The 19,793-nt window shown below is 56.1% G+C and overlaps 1 protein-coding gene across 3 annotated transcripts; it reads right to left on the minus strand.

Moving 5' to 3' along the window:
* Positions 1 to 2,336: 2,336 nt before the first annotated feature.
* On the minus strand, positions 2,337 to 15,982 carry LOC117869132 (putative protein PTGES3L). Of its 3 annotated transcripts, XM_034755653.1 has the most exons (17): positions 15,829 to 15,982; positions 13,964 to 14,077; positions 13,734 to 13,800; positions 12,963 to 13,061; positions 12,158 to 12,247; positions 10,645 to 10,698; positions 7,841 to 7,966; positions 7,587 to 7,746; positions 6,721 to 6,778; positions 6,148 to 6,304; positions 5,899 to 6,015; positions 5,146 to 5,276; positions 4,895 to 4,961; positions 4,560 to 4,651; positions 3,780 to 3,834; positions 3,144 to 3,238; positions 2,337 to 2,577 (listed from the first exon to the last, which is right to left on the minus strand). In XM_034755653.1, exons 1-17 carry the CDS (start codon positions 15,834 to 15,836, stop codon positions 2,442 to 2,444), a joined length of 1,626 nt encoding a protein of 541 aa, XP_034611544.1. In that variant the 5' UTR covers positions 15,837 to 15,982; the 3' UTR covers positions 2,337 to 2,441. The 3 variants fall into 3 exon arrangements, with proteins under 3 accessions (XP_034611544.1, XP_034611541.1, XP_034611543.1); XM_034755650.1 differs by lacking the exons at positions 10,645 to 10,698; positions 12,158 to 12,247; positions 12,963 to 13,061; ... (1 more) ...; positions 13,964 to 14,077; positions 15,829 to 15,982 and adding an exon at positions 8,077 to 8,233; XM_034755652.1 differs by lacking the exons at positions 2,337 to 2,577; positions 3,144 to 3,238; positions 3,780 to 3,834; ... (6 more) ...; positions 7,587 to 7,746; positions 7,841 to 7,966 and adding exons at positions 8,866 to 9,423; positions 9,834 to 9,862 and having other exon boundaries at positions 15,829 to 15,981.
* Between the last annotated feature and the right edge of the window lie 3,811 nt (positions 15,983 to 19,793).

Below are 19,793 nucleotides of genomic sequence, written 5' to 3' on the forward strand. Positions count from 1 at the left end.
TCGCTCTGTGCAGGGGCAGGGCCTTGACCGGGGAGAGCGAGAAACCACTCCATTCTGGCCACGCTCCCTGGCACGGGGAAGATCTCCGCGCCCATGGCTCAGATCAGGAGTCAGGGCCGATGCCTGGAATTAGCTATGTGTTCAGTGGCAGGGGAAGTTCCAGCAGCAAGATATGTATGGGGTGGGGAGGGTGACTTAGGGCATTTGGGTTTGAAAGCTGAATGTCCATTCCAGGAGCTGCTCGCCTGCATGCAGTGTGGCCAGATAGCCTGGGTATTTGACCACGCTGACAGATCCCATAGATCTTGGTTCTCATTAGCTTTATGCTCACACAAGGCTTCAGGCTTCCATCACCACCCTCCCTCCCTCCAGCCCCATCACCACAGACCAAGCATAGGACAAAAACCCCATACTGGGGGGGACAGGGACACAAATCCGGGCAGGAAATCGGAACTGGCACAGGATTCAGCCTCATGCGTGAACAGCCTCAGAGTGGCTCCTGACCGGTTATCAGTAACTTTCACTAATCAGAGCGAGGTGCGTAGAGCGTGCACAGATCAGCAAGAACAGGAGGGAGCACCGCTCATTTCCTGCCCACAAGCGAGGGATGCTGGAGAGCCATGAGCCCCCACCACTCCCCTAGGAGCAGTTGGGTATCTCAGACATGAGATTCCAGCTGCAATTTTCCTAAGTGCATTAGAAACCCAGATCCCACTCACTGCCAGGCCCAGCCCTAATTCTTGCTACCTCTGCTGTGCACTGCAGTAAGTAATCCCAGCCTTCAGAATCATAACAAACCCACCTGGCTGGTTTGCTAGCAGCGCCGATGTCACACAACAGGCTGAAATTTGGTCTCTGCTGAGACGTTACCTACATTGCTGTGACCAGGAATCAGAAATGTAGGCTGCTGTTGGAGAGACACTGCGTCACTGCAGGCGCATAAATAAAGATGAAACTCACGGCCAGCAGGAGGGATGCAGACTCCTTCTGTGCAGAGATGTCCCCAAGACATAGCTGCCAGATTAACACTCCAAATGCCGGTATTCTCCAATCTGCCTTAGACTACATGTACCTGAAGTGAGCAAAGGGTTACATTTGTGAATCCATGGGATCACCGAGCGGCTAGTGACCACCCTGGCAGAAGCACGAGCGCCTGCAATCCCTGTTTGTCTGTATGGTGCAAGATGTTGCTTCATCGTTTCAAGGTAATGCCAGGCCACATTTTGACAAACACTTGCGTCAGGTTTGTAACTGGGTCAGCGCCAGATTGGCAGAGGTGGCTGCTGAGTTCAGAGGTCAGTGATAGCATGTGCAGCCAAGCCAGACCCCACGCTGTGTGTTAACCAGCACAGTCCAGCAGCACCAGCATAAACAGGTTAAACCCTCCAGCACCTGCAGTGGCTTCAGAGCATCAGCAAAGAATGGAGGCCGGCATGAATGTCCTGCACGAGGCAGGGATCCAGGCGATCGCTTCCTCCAGAACTCCCAGGACTGGTTCCTCTTGACTGCCAATATCAGCCTTCTTCACCCACTTCCCCATCTGGTTCCAGCTCTGTGAGGCAGGGTGACAGAGACCAGCGTGAGCCAGTCTCACCTTTGATTCCTGCCATAACATTGCATCCCCCTCACCCCCAGAGGTTTCCTGTTGCCCTGGTTAAAGTGAAAACTGCTTGGCCAACATGAATGATGATGCAACATCCTACATCTATCACTTGGGCTCCTGCACGCGTGTCCCTCCTCTGGAGGACAGCGCACACAGGATCCTGACTAGGGACTCCTGTGAGCTACCTCGGTGTTTTTCTCTGTAACGGTTAGCAATTGTCAGAGCCCAGGCCCTTACTGGGATTAACCTCCCTCTTCCCATATTCTGTCCCGAGTACAGGTAAAGGGGTGTTTGTACTGGTCCCAGTAACCCGGAATAAACCCGCTCACGCTGCAGTCACCGCCTGTTGCTTTTCAAGGGTGGTACTGGCCACCAATGGCAAATGAGGCAAAAGCCAAGGATCATGGCTTACAGCACAATGTTCCCTGGGTTTGCTGGAGGCTGGACCATGAGGGATGGCAAAGGAGCTCTGCCTAGCAGTGTGGTCCCCAGCCCTGGACCAAGAATGTCAGCGCCAGGTCCAGTTAACAAAGCTAGTTGTACCGTTTATCTGGAGAAAGTTTGCAACATCTTGGCCAGGCCAGTGAGAAACAGAGGGCGTCAGCCCCCTGCCCAAATACACCTGACACTCCCTGCTCCTCTCCCCACCCAACCTCCCTGGCATATCCCGGAGCCAAAGGACCTGGTTTGAGGTCAGAGCTTGGTCGTCAGGGCTCTGCGCGTGCACACATCATTCTCGTAACACAACTTTTATTCGTCTAGAGGGAGTCAGCAAGTGACCCTGTCGTCCCAGGTCACTGAGCAGCAGATGGGGGAATCCTCTGGCGAGGGCTGGTCCTTACTCCTCCAGGGTCTGGTGGCCAATGAAGTCCTGGAGCAGGGCCTGCACCTCTGCTCGCCTGCTCATCCTGGTCGCCTTGCCTTGGAAGCGGTCCCGTTTCCCGGCTCCTTTGCCTTCCAGCAGTTCCGCCACTCTAAAGGGACAGATCCACATGCTGAAACCAGGAGGGCTGGGTGTGCTCTCGCTCACAGCCCCAAACTGGGTGTGCCTGGGGGGCAGAGGAGGGAAATGGCCCATCTGCCCTGCCTCAGATATTGAGCCAGATGCCAGTGAAATCAATTATCTGATTAAAGCAGCCAGAACTTAATTTCCCTTCATTAATAATAATTGTAGCGTAGCAGGTGTGTATCAGGGCAGCCTGCTCCTTTAAGGACCAAAGGCTTGGTGCCAGGCAGCCCAGCTGGCTAATCAGACCCAGCGGAGAAAGGGAGGACAGGTGTTGGCTATAAAGAGCTGCAAGAAGCGGGCCGGGGGGAGAGCTGACAGACTGCAGAAGCAGCAGGATGTCGCTGGAGAAGGAATGCTCCAGGTGTGACGCCCCAGCTGGGTAGAAATCTCCAGCTAGAAGTTTTATTTTCCTTTTGTGAGTTTGCTGGGTGTTTGGACAATAACTAGGCTGGAGGCTGACTTGACAGCGCTGATAGTCCCCACGCTGGTCAGGAAGGTTGCTGGACTACAGGGGGTCACAGAACAGTTTACCTGGGGCCTAATTTTTCAACCACTTCACTGGGCCCAGCCAGGAGGAAGAGCCCAGCTGCCTTCTCGTCTCCCACGGTCAGGAAGAGCAGGGTGTCCTGTGAAGAGAGATGGATCCTACTGCAGAACATCTCTGCATCCCCCCCTTCGATCAGTGAGACTTGGGAGTCCCAGATGTGAGTAAGAACACCCCTCCTCTTTGCTGTGAACAGGTTGCTGGAGGGGAGACTGTTTGGAGCACTACCTGCCTTGGCGGGGGATCGGAAATGGGCTACTGTCCAGGTCACAAGCCCCACACGGTCCTGGGAGGCAGTGACTGGTGTCTGGTGACCCCTGTGTTAAATGAGCTGGGGGGAGACCCGTGTCTGGAGCACAAGGACCTTTCCCACGTTTGGCTCTAACTGGCCCATTGATCAACAGGAAGGGCACACCTCCCTGGGACAGGCGGGGCCCCTCCAGATCACAGCTGGGGGACACCGATGTGGTAACAGTTTGGGCTGCAACATTCTGGGGAGAACGAGGCCTTTGTTTTCTGGCCAGTGTATTGTGAGGGCTGGTCAAGGGTGGGGAGAGGCTACATAGGCCTTAGAGGAGGCCAAAGGGCCAACAAGGGGCGAGGACAAGCCAGAGAGCGCTCACCTCTGTCCCGATCTCATTGGCGATGATATTCATGAACTCAGAGTCACCGTCTTTCCTGTAAAGGGTAAAAGGTATTTCAGAGATGCCCCGGCCTAGAGAATCCAGACATACCTCTGGTGGTGAAGGCCTTCTGGCCTAAACTCTATGACGGAGCCAGAAACCAAACACCCCACACAGACCAGACATTGTCCTGGCTTGGCTTTTGGTTGATTTTTAGAGTCAAATTTCCCACCAGCTTCTTATCAACCACTGTCAGGGAACTGGAAGCCAGACCCGAGGTGAGCGTGCTTTGTGCCAAGGGTCAGGGCTGTGGCCTCTCATCATTAGGACAGCGATTAGCAATTTATACAGAAAAATCCTTTCTATGTTTCCCACCCACAAATAATGAATTATTAGTGTTTACTCTGTAACCAATGGAGTGCTTCCATTTTTTTGACAATACCACCAGCAGGGAGGGATAAGCAAACAAATGTACTGCTCGGCTCTAAAACCAGCAGAGTTCAACAGCCAAAATACAAACATGTTAGACTTTAATTACGAGCCTTTCCAGCAGGCCCAGGCAGTTGGTTTAATATTCCGTTTCCTTAGTTTATGTTCCCCCTTAAAGAATGGACATCTGTTATAAACAGCCCTGAATGCACGGCAGAGGGATGCAGCTGCCATGGGACATTGTCAGCTTGTGTTTTACAGGAATTCAGACTACAGTGCTCCCTTCTGGTCTTAGAATCTGCCAGTAAGACGCTGCAGCACCCGAGCCCCTTTCCCGGATCTGGGCCTTACCTGTGTAACACAAACACTCGGCCTCGGACCGGATTGCTTTTGAAGTTCTGTGCTGTCAAAACGGCGAGGTCTCTAAGCAAGTTCAAGTTGTTCTGCAAGGAAAGCAAACCCCATGTTGCAGACCCTGGAGTCAGCGCGAGAACACAGGGATGGGGTGGAATGGAGTCGGGGATGGAGTTTCCTGAGACAGGTGGAGTCACAATTTTCACCGCTTCCAGGGTCACCACAAGGGAGATTCTAAAATTTAATTCTCATGAAATAAGATTATTCAGAACACTGTTGCTGTTACCAAAGCTCAGACCCTCGATGGAGTGACCTCTGGGCCACAGCCGTACCTTCTGAAGCAGCTTCACAGAATTCTGCAGCCTCTTCACAGCCTCCACGTGCTCCTCTGCTCCATTTCTGGAAAAAAACAAGGCAGAGTTTGGGCTGTCAAGGCGCTGGAAAGAGAGGGCTCCACCAATGAAGCTGCAGCAGACAACGTAACACCAGAGCCAGGGGCTAGAAATGCCCTCTTTAGGGTCACATGCTGTTCCTCTCTGGACGAGGAGAAGCAAGGAAAGGGGAAACTGGGAAAGGACATTACTTAAGCAGCAAGGTTAGTGCCTTCTCAGTGCCGTGACTTCGCTCGACAGACTTCAATACTCGATTTCCTGCCAGGAAGACCAAGTTGGTTTTGTTCTTTTTTCCCTTTTCTGTGCCAAGGAGTTTAATAACCTTAAACGAGAAACAAACACCCTGATCAGAGAGGTACAATGGTGCGTTACACACAGCTAAAGGTCCTTTAGACCATGTGTCATTGTGAATGTCGACTTTTTATCATCAGAATTAAACCCACTGAAATCAGCCTTCAAATATAGCCAAAAAATAGATGAGACACTTTCATTAGCCATGTGCCATGCTGTCTAACGGGCCTGGACCTGGTGTGTCAACAAGCCTTCTATACCCTAATATCCCACCCCACAGCGCACCAGGCATGCCAACAGGCAGGGAAGGGTCATTTGTCTTATCAAGCTGACTGTAAGGACATTGAAACCCAGAGGCAGCTCTGGAATTAAATTTTCATCTAATTCTGCATGAAGAACACCGGGGATTGCTCACTGGTGGCAAACCCTCACTAATGCAGTGCTGTGGGGGGATGTGAGTGGACAACGGTAACCACAGGGTACAGGGCTGTGTCCCACCACTCTCACTCTGGCTTGTGATTGGGGTTCTCTGTCCAACAGGGACAATCTGCAGAGGGACTGCAAGTCCTGCGGATCCAGGGACTCCTACTGTACCAGCTGATCTACAGGACGGTGCCTGAGTACTGAAGGCGCTGAAGCAGTGCGGCCTTTACCTGCAGGTCACTTAAGTTGGAGACATGAGTCCCGCAGCACATGTTGTCGTCTATGCCCTCGATGCTTATGATGCGCACTGGCCCTGTGTGGTTATCTGGCAAACCGCGGCTTCTCACCTAGCAAGAGATCCAGAAAGATGAGCATTGCAACTCACGTCCCTGGGACTAAAAGGAGACTGGGTGGCATATTCCCTTCTACCCCACATGGCTCTGGAATGAATTTTGCCAGCGTCCTCCATTGCTACTCACCGTCTTGATCTCTGGGTCATCCTCAGAGTGCTCCCTCACCACCACAGGAATACGGGCCCGGATTTTCTCATTCACGTTCTCCTCTAGGGCCACCACCTGTTCTGCTGTCACAGAGGGCGTGTCCAGCTCGATGACAGTGCGCTGATGGCCTAGCTCCCTGCAAGGACCACAAACATCAGACACACCTGCCAATACAACAGAGGACACAAGCTCAAAAGTCGCTCTGTGCAACACTGGGCATGGTGCAGGAGGAAGCACCTTGGAATTCTGTTACTGGAGCAAAGCACCTGTGTGCACGTTCTCTCTCTCTCTCTCTCTCTCTCTGTATATTGTTTACATCGCACCAGATGTGTGCTTGTGTTTCGGAGAGAAGGGAACAGAGAGGCATAGCAATGCTCCACACAGCTTCTCTCCAGTGCAGTCACTTCTCCCATGCCTTCTGCAGCTGAGTGGAATGTCTCTGCATGCCACGCTCCATGCATTTATCTACATTCATCCCTCAGGACCCTGCATTGCGGCACAAGCCAAACAAGGTTTAAGGACAGAGTTAAAAGGAACACTTTTCCTGCTCACCATGAAGTTGTTTTGAATCCAAACATCAGATCTGCAAGGGCAGTGATGAGATGCTGCCCTGGAAGAGAAGTGCAAGCAATGGCTGTGAGGTTTTAGTTTATTTTTACTAGTGCTAGGCACGCACGCATGCACACACACAGAACGACTCCCCCAGCCATCCCTGGGAACTAAAGTATGTGACTGCCGGTTGAGAGGAGTTCAAATCAGACAGCATCTCTCTGCTCCAAGTCTTCTAAAATTATTTGTTTATAACCCACGACAGCACCTGCAAGGATAGCACCTACCTTCTCAAGAGTTCCAGAAATGCCCCAGAGAACCCAGCAACTCAGCCCCTCCTAATAGAGAAAACTAAGTGGTCACTAGCCACATCACCTACGGAAGGAGTCACTGATATCCCTGATCCCCCTCCAAACTCCTCAATCCAGGCCTGGAGCCCCCTCCTGCACCCCAAACCCTTCAGCCCCACCTGAGAGCCCGCACCCCCAGCCGGAGCACTCACCTTCCCTCCCTGTGTGTCCTGAGCCCTCTCCCGCCCTCTGAACCCTTCAGTCCCACCCTGAGCCCCTCTCCTGCACCCCAAACCCCTCATCTCCCCTCCCCGTGTGCCCTGAGCTCTCTCCCGCCCTCTGAACCCTTCGGTCCCACCCTGAGCCCTCTCCTGCACCCCAAACCCCTCATCTCCAGCCCCACCCCAGAGCCCTCACCCCCTCCCGCACCCCAACCCCCTGGGCCAGCCAAGTGAGTGAGGATGGGGACAGAGGTAGGGGGGATGGAGGAGTGGGGGCGGGGCAGGGGTGTTTGGTTTGGGGGGGAGTACAAAGTTGGCACCCCAGGAGCTATATTCTCTGGGGGCCAAAGCGGGTCACCTGAGTGCTGCTGCATGTGGTCAAACCGCCTGTCCCAGTCCAGCGTCAGCAGCACCTCGCGGCCCGGCTCCAGCGGCGTCTGCACGAAGTGGACAGCGGCCGGGCCCTGCCGGGTCACGCGGAGCACGGGGATGTCCTCGATCAGTCCCCGGTCGTCGGGCTGCAGGGAGGAGCGTCCGGTCAGCGTCCGGTCAGCAGTTGCCCCCCCAGGTGCCGGACCGGACCGGACCGGACCGGCCCCCACGAGCCCGTACCTGGCCCCCGCCCTCGGGGAAGAGAATCGTGTCCTCCAGCACCACCTGGAAGCCCCGCAGCGGCTCCTTCGCGCCGCCCTCGGCCGGCAGCTCCGCGGGGCCGCACGACGCGACCCTGGTGGTGAACTGCAAAACGGGGGGCGTCACGCGGGGCCCGGCACGCGCCTGTCACGCGTGGGAGCCCCGCGCGCCCCCGCCCCGACCCCGCCCCCGCCCCCGCCCCGCGGCTCCCGCACCTGCCGGGCCCAGCTGTCCCGCTGGCACTGGAACACCATCACGGCAGCCGGCGCCGCGAGGGGACAGACAGCTGGCGGAAGGGGACGGCGAGAGGGAGAGGACACACGACCGGCGAACGCGAGCTGCGGGCGGAGACGGCGAGCGGGAGGGGACACACGACCGGCGAAGGCGGACCGAGACGGCGAGCGGGAGGGGACACACACACGACCGGCGAACGCGGACGGAGACGGCGAGCGGGAGGGGACACACGACCGGCGAACGCGAGCTGCGGGCGGAGACGGTGAGCGGGAGGGGACACACGACCGGCGCAGGCGGACGGAGACGGCGAGCGGGAGGGGACACACGACCGGCGAACGCGGACGGGGACAGAGGGGGCGGGGGGATGACGCCATGGGCCTGTCTACACCCCCTCCCCCCCCAGGGTCCATGGGCTTTCCCCTGGAGCTCACCCCCCCGGGACCCACGGGTGTCCCCCTGTGACCCACGTGTCCCCCGGGACCCACGGCCCGTCCTATGGGTCTGGTTGGTGGGGGTCGGCGAGCCCCCCCCCACCTGGGCGGGATGAACCTGCCCCACCCCGGGCAGCAGCCTGGCCTGGGGAGCTGCCCTGTGGGCGGGGGTGTCTCAGCGTCTCCCCTGGACCCTGCAAGCCCCAGGCCCGTAGCCGCCCCCAGAGGCGAGTGCCCCGGCTGCCCTGTGTCCTGGGCGCGGTAACATCTCGGGCACCAGTGGCCCTTGGAAAACCGGGCCCCAGTGTGGCAGGAAAACCCAAGCACAGGAACAGGGGCCAGCGTGGCAAGTTTATCCTTTATTAACAGGCTTTCTCCCCACTTTGCTCCCCCCAGGGCCTGGGAGAGACGGACGAGTGGAGAAGGGTGTCGGCAGCAAGAGGAGCAAGCGGCAGGTGCCGAGCGGGGAAGACGGCTAAATCTGGGCGGCGTGGCTGAGTACCATCCGCACAGACCCCGAGGCGGTGCCTGGGGAGGAGAGAAGTGACTCGGGCTGGTTCGTGGCAGTATAAGTGGCAATAACGGGGTGAAATGAGACACAGGAACCCGGTGTCTGGCTGTGGAATAGTCTCCTAATGGAAGTGGCGGCAGTTCCAGGGCTTGGCATGTTTGAAACTAGACTGCCCGATGCAACAGGAAACAGAGCCACGCTGGGTCTGACTTCAAGGGCGGGCAAAACGGGCCCAGCAGGGCCTTTCCAGCTCCCGGGTCCGTGATTGTGGAATTCGGAGCCAAAGTCTGAAGCAGGCGAATCCCTGGCACATTTGAACCACAGTGGCACTTACACTCCTACCTCCCTCCCCAACTCGCTTCATCTCAGCAGCTGCTGTCCTGTCTCTGTGGGGAAAAACAGGGCAGTCAGAAAATGCGCCCCTGGGTGGGGGCAGAGCAGGGAGTCCGGCCTCGAGGGGAGAGAAGGGGACAGGATGAGAGCAGGGGGAGGGTCAGGCCCCCAGGAGAGAATAGGTACCCCAGGGAATAGTGGGAAGGCGGGCAGCTATGTCACTCTCAGGTGATCCAGTGAATGCCAGAACTGCACCCAGTTCTCCTGGGCCAGGAAGACAATTGGAAGGGCAGAGAATAAGGGCTGCATGCAGCGCTCTCATCCCCGCCAGCCTCCCCTTAAGTCCTTTCAGATCCCAGAGGGAGCTAATCCTGGTCACTGTCAGCAGGTCGGGATGCACATCTCCCATCAGGTAACAGGGAGGCTCGGTTGCAGCCAGATAGTGCTTCAGGGGAGTTCTTACCACCAGGGTCTGTGCTTTCAAATGTCATCCTGGAAAAGAGACAGAAAGTCGGACAGTGAGGCTAGAAAGGACACGGAGTGTTTCCCTTAATGCTACATGTGACCATAGAATGGAGTGAAACAAGGACAGTCCATGGTACCAGACACCCTGGGACCCAGGCAAGTTAGAAATGCTCAAGACTTCCAGTTTTTCCAGGACCCTGAAATGTGTGTTGGGCCTAGAGTGTGGAAGGAAACCCTGAAAAACCAGCTTCGACCACATGCTGCTGGGCATAAGCTAATGGCCAAAGGGTCTGGAAGGAACCCTGCCTTGGTGAGCATAATGAGGGTTTTCAGCTTCAGGGATTGGCTACTGGCACAGGCTGGAGACCTCATTAGACAGGCCAGTCATCTGTTCTAGTTGTGCAGGAGGTTTGATACTGAATTAGATGCACTATTTGTTCCTCTGCACCCCAGGGTAGCAGCAGGCAGGATTCCTTGCTGGTTCCCTTCCTGCCCCTCCTGTGTTCTTAGATGTATTTTTCAGTGAACAGGGCAATGACCGTTATGCTGGGAGGTGTTCCCACAATTGCACAGGGCACGTCTCCACACTCAGAACACAGGCCGCTTAGCACAGTGGAAGTTCAGAGAACCGTTGGCCTGGAAGAAGTTTGGCTTTAGTCCATGCTGAGACGAGGTTCCTCATTGGCTGGCAGAGATGGAGCAGCTGGGAGCCAGGCTTGGGAACTGGGAGGGCCAGAGGCAAAGAGCCTGGCTATGTAAAAAACCCCAGAACTTACTGTCTCAGCAAGGCAGTGACCAACTGTACTTACATCAAGGTCGTCCATTGCAGGGGGTGTGCCTTTAACAGTGACCTTCTGCAGAAGCTGGACGGGAAACAGACAGTCATGGGAATAAAGAAAGGAACCCACAACAACAGTGGCGGGGCTGGAGTGTCTTCTCCTCCCAGGCAGCGCCTTCCACCCCCAGAGATCCCAGCTCCCCTTGTGACGCAGACCCACAGTGGGGAGAGGGAGAAGCACGTGGGCTGTGCATGCTTGGCTCAGCTGGTTCATCCAAACCTTGCTCAGGTGGAAGTGACTTTGGCTGCAGGTTGTACCCCAAGGTTTCCACTGGATTTTAGCCCAGTGCTGGTGGCCATCTTGGGACCTCCTCACTCCTGTTGAAGGCAGCTCCCACAATGGGGCTCTATGTAAGACAGACCCCCTGATATCATGGGGTAGGATCGTTGATCGGGTGGATGGGACATTAGAGTGGGATGCAAAAGACCAAGGCTCAGACCCTGGCTCAGTCAGACTCCCTGTGTGACCTTGGACAAGTCCCTTCCCTCAGGGCCTGCTCCCCCTCTGTACCATGGGGTTGATGCTTCCCTGTCTCTCAGAGGTACTGTGAGGCTAAATGCATTGACTGGGAGGTGCTCAGATACTCATGGGGGCCAGATAAGTACCTAGTGAGACCGAAATAGCAGGGTTTCTTCTCAATCGTTCTCCCAATATGGCTCTTACTCCTCCCTGGCTGTCCTTTAAGATCCATGTCCTGCTATTATCCGTATCTCACCTCTCCAGTTTGGCCGAAGCCATGGTGCATTTCTGCTCCTAGCCAGTTGGTGGCGATACTGAGCCACACGCCAACAGCCACAGCTGAAATTTCTCTTCCCCAGCGGGTCTCAACCTATTTATCATTTTGGGCTGCATATGTGGCCCACAATGTGTTACCTGGGCCGCAGGTTGAGAACCACAGTGTGCCCCCCAGACCCTTATGCCCAATTCCTCCCACCCAGAGACCCCTCCACAGAGTGGGGCCAGGGGTGGAGCCCTGGGCAGAGGGCCAGCCAGCAGCCCTGGACCCCCGCCATGGTGTGCAGCCCGGCCCCCACAGGGTGTGCTGGGCCACAGCAGTGTGCTAACTGGGACGTGGGTTGAGAACCGCTGCTCTAGCCATCCAGCCTGGAGTCAACAGTGAGTTTTTAAGGCAAGCTGGGACATCACCAGGCAGTGCCTGGTGGAGATCAGTTGGTTTTGGGGACAGTCCTTTCGTCATAGTAAGTAGGTCTCACAATAGGCTTTACAAAGTGCAGCAGCACTTGCCTGTACTGGATAATTGACACTTTACTGAGCTAATGCTCAGACTTTCCTCCTGACCCAAGAACTTTGCACTGAGTAACACGAAACAGGGATAACTGAGAGAGGCCCCTACAGCACCTTCGCCCCGAAGGTCTCGGCCCCAGTGGGCTCTGCATGGGGCCTCAAGTCACTGCATGAGATCTTGTGATGCAGCTATCTCACTGCTCAGACCCAAATAGCAATGCAGTAACCTAAGACTTACCTCTGCATACTGCTCAGTCATGGCCATTTCTGCCTCCTCATCCCCTTCCCAGTCTCGCCAGTTATCGAAGTCCACAAACAGCCAGACGGGCTATGAGCAAGCAGGAGGAACAGCATCACAACAGATGGCAGCGCAGCGCTGAATGCAGCAAGTCTGATGCCTTTGGGGGACGGGGGGACTGGCTGGGGGTGGGATATGGACAACACCAGCAGGGGCGTGGGTTATGAGGCCTTCCACCTTTAGAGTACTGGTGCCACCCCAGCCTGAGTTCGAGGCTCTGTGGCCTTTCACTGCAAGGCGATTATGGAGATTTGGCCCAGATCAGTAATGCCCAGCGGTCATTACCAGCCGATGGTTATTCAGCAGCCCCTTGTTAGCAGTCCAGCACGGGGCTCTGTTATGAACTGAATTGTGGTGGTGCTCATGGTTCAGAGCTCCACTGTGCAGGGCGCTGCACACAGAACAGAGAGAAGGTCCCTGTCCCGAGGCACTTAGGAGTCCAAGCTGCACCCCGCCCCCAGGGGTCTCGGCCATCGGAGCTGAGCCAGGTGCAGTGAGTGGTGCTGGGCTGGTGTCCATGGTACCTGCTCTATAGCCAGAGGATTTCAGTCTCTGGGAGCTGCTTACCTGGCACCAGCAGTAACCAGGGCAATGCCAGAGTGAGCAGCAGACAGCGCTGTGCCAGCCCCTGGCAGTGCCCACACTGCATAGCATGGCACCCACAGGTGGGAGAAACTCTGAGCTTTTCATTGGGGAAAGACAACTCCAAAGAAAGGGGCCTTGGCTGCTCTGGCCCTGTGTTTACCTTGATGTTCTCCTTGGTGAGGCGCGGCCATGCCACCTTCTCCTTCCACTTCCTTATGAAGCAGGTGATGGAGCGGTCAGAGCGCTTCTGCTGCGAGTCCTGCCAAGGGACAGAACAAAGACACCTTGCCTGACATGGCTTTTGGGCACCTCTCTCCCTCTCAATAAGCCAAGATGCCCAGAATTAAAATGAACCCCTTCCCAAGCTCTGAGACACATGGGAAAGTCCCTGGAAACCAAGACTCAGCCTGCCGGAATCGAGGTGCAAATCTGAGCATGGGAGAGCTGGCTGTAAGAGGAGAATGCAGGAGAAGAGGGGGCTTTCCTGGGGATACCTGTGATGGCCTTGAACCATCTTCTCCATGCAGCCGGGCCTGCTGGGCGTCTCTGATTCATTTAGCTGGGCAAAGTCCCCTGGGTGCAGGCAGTGATGGCCACAACCCAAAACAAAGCACCATTGGGGGCTGATGGGAAGGGCTGGGTAGGGTTGATGGCATAGCAGCACCAAGAGATGCCACCTAATTGCATCCCTTGAGTGCCCAGCCAGGTCTCCCAACCTCTGGGGACGGTGGATGTCTGGGGTCATGTTCCTGGTAAGCAATGAGATCACATGACATGACAGGACAGGATGGCCTTGGCCAGTGTGGAGGCAAATCACTCCCCCTCCCCACAAGCCCTTCCACGGGCTGTCATAAGCTCACGGTCCCTTTGGAGACATCGAGGCCTGTAGGAGTTGGGCTCTCATGCCTCACCGCACGGGGTGGCTGCTCACTTTGGCGTTCACCCTGGCGTACAGATTGATCTCGTTGTACATCTCCACGCCGTCTGCATTTTTACAGCTGCCAAAACACAAACTCAGTTAGCTCAGAACTGGGCTTGGACCTCCTCTGTGACGATCTCTAAGAGGATCCTTCCTGCTGGCCCTGCCCTGTACAGCTCCCGGTTCAGGGCCATGCCACTGAGTGCCGGTTACCAGGGCCTGTAGTGGGGCTGGAAGCTCACCTGAACACCACCAGGTGGTCTTCAATGTCGACTTTAACGTCTGTGCTGTCCTCCACGCAGAACTCCAGGAAGACGTACCAGGGGCGGTCGTACCACAGCGTTTTTGCAGGTTGCCTTGGCAAACAAGAGACCGTTCAGAAGGGATGAATTCCAGGGAGCAGAGTGAGAGTGGCGTTCCTGTGCCACCTTTCGTCTCCTGGCTCCCCACAGCAGCAGGTTGTGGGTAAGGCATTGTGTGGAGTTATCAGAGCAGCATTAAGCTACCCTTGTTACACCTGTCTGGGCCAGACGATTGGCATGTAGGAACAGGGAGAGGGCGAGACCCAGGGAAAGGGGGCAGGCGCCAGGCAGACAAGAAGCTGGCTGCAGATTCAGCAGACTTGTTGCTACACTTCCAAAAAGCATCATTTTATCTTGGCAGCGTCCCGGGAACTGGCCTCTCTCAGCACCTCAGTGACAGAGAATCCTGCAGCAGCATGTGCTCAGAGAGGGACCTCCCAGAGACACAAGGCTTTTGGGAGTGAAGCCTGCACGTGCAAGGCAAGGGACGGCCCTCACTAAGCACAATCGCTCACTGGAGCGCAGTCACAAACCCCAAGACCGCTGCCCTCGCCTCGGAAAGTGCCCAGGCAGACCTAGATCTGAAAAGTCATCCCTGCCTGCCAGACAGATCCCCAGAGAGCCCCTGCCACTGCACCATGGGATCTGGGCAGTGGGGAAAGCGGAGCTGCGGGGTCTGGGGAGCAGGATTTGTTTAATACTTAGTGAGCGGCGTCTGAAATAAATCAGAGCACGCTGACTGCACGGCTGAGCATCCCTCCACGTTTCACTGGGCCCGGCTGTCTGGCACCAGGTAACAGAGATTCGCACCGACTCAGAACAAATTCCTCCAGCGTCTCTAACTGCCAGTGACGTCCAGCCCCTAGGGAGACTTTGCTATTCTGGGGACAGATTCCGGGGGTTGCCCCACTGCCACGTGGTCTCATTCACCTGAGCAGACCCCGGCTTCAGAGCCACCTCTCTTCTTTGCCCCACAGGCGGTTGCCGTCTGCAAGAGCCGAAGGCTGCAGGGCCTGTAAACAGCCAGGGCTGAGGCTTGGGTGAGCAAATTCCCATTTTCCCATGGCATTTGCCTCAGCCTCTCAGCAGGGCAAGGCCAGGAGACAAGACAGGCCGAGCAGGGCGCAGAATTCACCGTGGAGTCAGGTTACAGGAGCCCGGTACATCCCGCTGGCCCGGGGCCACCCAGGGTCTGACTTCACAGCAGACGTGGGCGAGCAGGTTGGCTAGTGCTCTCAAAATGGCTGAACAGACAGGCTTTGGGGTTGCACTTGGGTTCTGACGCTCACCCCCCTCCGGAGGCTTCAGAGCCTGAGCTCCTCCAGCCCCCAGTCGCAACCTAAAGAGTTGTCTACACAGCTATTTGGAGCGCGCTAGCCCAAGCCTGTCCCCCAGGGCAGAGTGACAGAGAGCCGCCTTTCCCCCTGCGCGGTGGGGCATGGAGGGGCCCCGGACCAGCTGGGGGTCTCCTAGCGAGTTCCTAGGGCTGGAATAGGTGGGACTGTTTCCAGGTTCCAGTCAGACAGGAAAAGTCCCAGCTGAGGGTGTGAGTGTCCCAGTGAGCCGAGTGGGAGCTGGTGGGTGTGTGTGTGTGGGTGACCCGAGTGGGGGCCCGGGGGCCGTATCCCAGCCGGGGTGTGTGTGACCCGAGTGGGGGCTGCCGGCCGGGGGGGAGCAGTGATCCGAGTGGGGTCCCGGGGGCCGCGTCCCAGCCGGGGTGTGTGTGACCCGAGGGGGGGCTGCCGGCCGTGGGGGGCAGTGACCCGAGTGGGGTCCCGGGGGCCGCGTTCCGCCGCCCCACTCACCTCGCCATGGCCGGGCTCGCTCTGGAGGCGGCGCCGCCCGCCGCTATTTCGGGCTGCGGGCGGAGCTCGGGCCGCTTCAGCTGTCAGCGCCCGTCAGGGACACGCTGCGCCCGGCCCGAGCCCCGCGGGGACCCGGCTCCTTCCCAGCCCGGCGCCACCGAGCCCCCCAGCGACACCCTGCGCCGTGACAGGCTGAGATGGGGCTCAGGACTCCTGGGTTCTAGTCCCGCTGGGGGAGGGGGTATCTGGGGACTAGGGGCTAGGACTCCTGGGTTCATTTCTTGACGGTGACACGGGCTTGCTCTGACCTTGGCCAAATCACTTTCCCCATGCCGTGCCTCAGTTTCCCCCTTCTGTCGTGGGGATAACGGCCTCTATCCCGAAGGGTTGTGGATGACAGGGGCTGTAGAAGGGCAAATTCCAGAAGTGACTCCCGTGGGGCAGCTTGGGGGTGTGTAGGAACCATTGGTGCTGGAGCTGCCACCACAGCCGGTCCACAGCCCCTCCTGCCTCCTCCCCACCAAGCCAAGGGAGCATGGTACCTCCACCGTGATTCATACAGCATTGGGGATGATTACGCCCAGTCTGCATGTGCCAAGGGGGCTCTGAGCCCAGCACCACCTGGTCAGGGGTGCAAGAACCTCTCTTGTGCAGAGGTGAGAGCAGCCGTGTGGCCACAGGCAAGGTGGAGTGCTCCTCTCTCTTGACTATAGCTAACCCCTGCCCTGTGTACAGGGTACTGGGACAGGAGGAGCCCCGAAGGGCCTGGGAGCCCCCGCTTTGCTCTCTGTTGCCCACTGCTGCAGCTGGATTAAGCACAGTTGGCAGTGGGAAAACAAACAGCAGAGATGCAGGTCACTGGTATGGCCCCAGCGCTTTATGCCAGCCCCTCTCCCCCTTGGCTGAGACTGGAATATGTGGGTCCTGGCTTGCTTACCCTGGAGAGAGAACTGAGGGCATAAGGGACTGACTAGTTGTGATACACGAGCCTGCACCTGAATAGGCATGAGCCAGATAAACAAGAGTGCAGGTAACAGGAGGAAAGAATCCAGCTCCAGACCAGTCTGCTCCTGGAGGGCAGGGGAATGACAGTTCTGGGGCTTTGTGAGTAGTGGCTTCCTCTGAAATTTCAGACGCAGGATGCTGGACTGGAGAGAGCAATGCTCTCGGGAAGTAGTGACTTCGTTCCCCCAATCCTGAGCCCTAATGCCAAGGATGGGGGCCAGAGGTGGCACTAGGGCTTGTGCTGCCCTTGATGGACTAGCCAGCGTCCATCCCCTACCAGCCCAGCGGCGTCACCCAGATAAACGGTCACTGATGGTTTGCTGCCCCCAATATTATGTTGTCCCAAACCACCTTACCTGTTGCCTCCTATACGGGGAATCTGGGCCCTGATAGGACCCACAGGATTGGTAATTCTCTTTAGGTAAATAAGATGTGTGGTGTCAGTACCAAGAGTCACGGAGAAAACCCCCACTCCCCTCCCATGCCTTGCATACGGTCCCTCTGCTAACTTGGCTTTGTCCATGTCGATATTCAGAGCAGCAGCCAGGCCTGGGCTGTCAGTCTGTGTGCTCCTTAGCGGAGTGGCTCTGACCCAGCCCTCCTAAAGCTGGAGTCAAGGGGAGCTAGGGTGTTCAGCACCTCTGAAAATCAGACCACTTATTTGGGTCCCTCAATACGGATTTAGGCCCTACATTTTAGGCAGCTAAATTTGAGAAAATTGCCCAGAGGTTCAATTTCTGGCTGTTCCACTGTCTCGCTATGTAACCTTCACCTCTCTGTGCCTGTCCGCCTGTCTCACCGACTGTGAGGAGGAATAGGGTTGTGTCGGTAAGTTATGGTGGAGATTAAAAGCCCCGTAGAAATGCCTGATACAATCTAATGTGTCTATTGTTCATAAGCAGAACATGCACCACTCAGCTTCCTTCTGGCTAGAACACTTATCCTCTCATTGTGTTTCTACAATCACAAGTCTGAGAACAATATGCAAAGGGGCGAACTTGCAGATCTAAATTATGGTTTTCTCCTTCATCATCTGGGACATGCACTCCCACTGGGACAGCCCCATCCATTACCATATAAATTAAAATTACCAGGGGGAGCAGGATTGCTGCTTCCATAAAGTTTTACTCAAGAAAAACTCTTGCAGCAAAATCTCCCATTGCCATTTCCAAAAAGACAGCTGGCTGCGATCTGTGTCTTAATGAGGCTGAACTTTAAAGTGAAAATTCTCTGCTTGAGTCCTTTAATGTGGAGTTCTCATTAATTCCACCTGTAATGAAGGCACAGTGTCCCATGGGCAGCAGGAATTGTATTTGTCTCACACAGTCCTGTCACCCTCCTGCTTTCAACTGCAGAAGTAAATAAAAGATGATTTACCACTGATACATGCGAGCCTATTACAGAAAACAAAATGATTATCTGGAAGTTTCCTTTAATGAATCTCCGATGACTGAAAGGCTCTGTGCTCCACTCTCCAGCTGGGGTATTTTTCATTGCGGATGGCTTGATTCTGTAGGTTCCATTTTTTACCTGTTAGTTACTGATTGTTAAGTGTGATGTGAGCGCTAAGGATTATTTTGATTGTTCTCCATAACAACACCTGTTACAATAGCAAATTTATTCCCTGCAAGCCGGACAATTGTCATTTCATGGTGTCCCCAACCTAACCTCTGTGGAGTGACTCCATTTGTGAGGGGAAAGTATGTGGCTCCCTGTTCCTTATAGGAACCCCCTGTTTCCCTAAACTTGAACTCCACCAGCTTGGAAACCAGTTACCTTTGTTACCCTCTGCAATGTGATTAGATGTGCACATAGTGGAGTGTGTTATGTGTCCTCTAGAGGCAGCTACAATTATATTTCTTAGCACAGGAAATCCCAACAGGACTACAGCAGCCACAATCCATGCAAGAAGTTAGGTGAGTCTGTGGTTTGAAGAGTGAAAATTAGAGCATGGGGCACTGTTAGTTACAAGTCTCAAATGTTCTGTCTTTCCTTATTAGTCGTGAACTCCACATGTCTACATTATGGCACGTCAACCGTCCACACTAGTTAGCCAGCCACACCGTGATCAGTCTCTGGCCTCCTTAATGAGTCTGAAAGGATGCTACAGAGTGACCTAAGAAGCTAAGCACGCTGCTTTTGCAGTGCTCCCCAGGCCCTTCTAAGGGAGGACAGGGGAGCAGGAGGGGGCCAACAAAGCCCCTGGCCTGAGGGGAGGGGTACAAGGGAGAGAACACAACCCCCCTGGTAGGGGTAGAATGGGGAAACTAGGTGAGGGGTGAAGAGGGGCAGAGGGCAGAATCAAGGGCACAAAGAGCCCCTGTCATGGGGGGGCAGAATGGGGGATGGTGGTGTAGGGTAGGGGGACATGGGGGACACACAGAGCTCCTGGCATATGACAGAGGGGGGAACGGAGGGACACAGAGACCTTGGCAAGGGGAGGTAATATGGTGGGGGTTGCAAGGAGTCCCTGCAATGGGGACCTAGACACCCATGGAGCTCTGGAGCGGAATGCATGGAGCCCCCGATACGTGCATTGGGCTCAGCCCGTGTGTGATAATAATAAACATCTTTCATCTCAAACCAAAGCACAAGGACCCACTTCCGTGGCACAGACCTGCAGCTCCCTCTGGGGTGAAACTCATCGGGCCGCAGGATCGGAATAGCACCCCCCCTCCCCGCCCCATTGTTACCCATCAGTCCAGTCGCAGGCCCCAGATGCTGTCTGACCTGCCCCACAGAAACCCCAGGTCAGGCCCCAGCAGCCACCCGGGCTGGATGGGGGAGGGGCAGGGCCAACCGGGCCAGGGTGGGGGTGGGGGTGGGCTCTGGGGAGAGGGGAGGGGGGGCTCAGAGGGGGGGGCGCACAGGGGATTGGCCCAGGGGTAGGGGGCGGGGCCAGGGGTTCATTCGACCTACAGGGTTTTCCCAGCAGTAACTTGGGGGAAGCCCCGCCCACA

This window comes from Trachemys scripta, chromosome 23, assembly GCF_013100865.1.
Source record: "Trachemys scripta elegans isolate TJP31775 chromosome 23, CAS_Tse_1.0, whole genome shotgun sequence".
NCBI lineage: Eukaryota > Metazoa > Chordata > Testudines > Emydidae > Trachemys > Trachemys scripta.

Excerpts from the sequence above, each read along its gene's own strand:
- LOC117869132 (XM_034755653.1), bottom strand. Across the intron at positions 6,779-7,586 it reads CCACATGCAGCAGCACTCAG|GGCAGCATCTCATCACTGCC; the intron begins GTGACCCGCTTT and ends CTTCTCTTCCAG. Across the intron at positions 6,305-6,720 it reads GGATTCAAAACAACTTCATG|GGAGCTAGGCCATCAGCGCA; the intron begins GTGAGCAGGAAA and ends TGGTCCTTGCAG.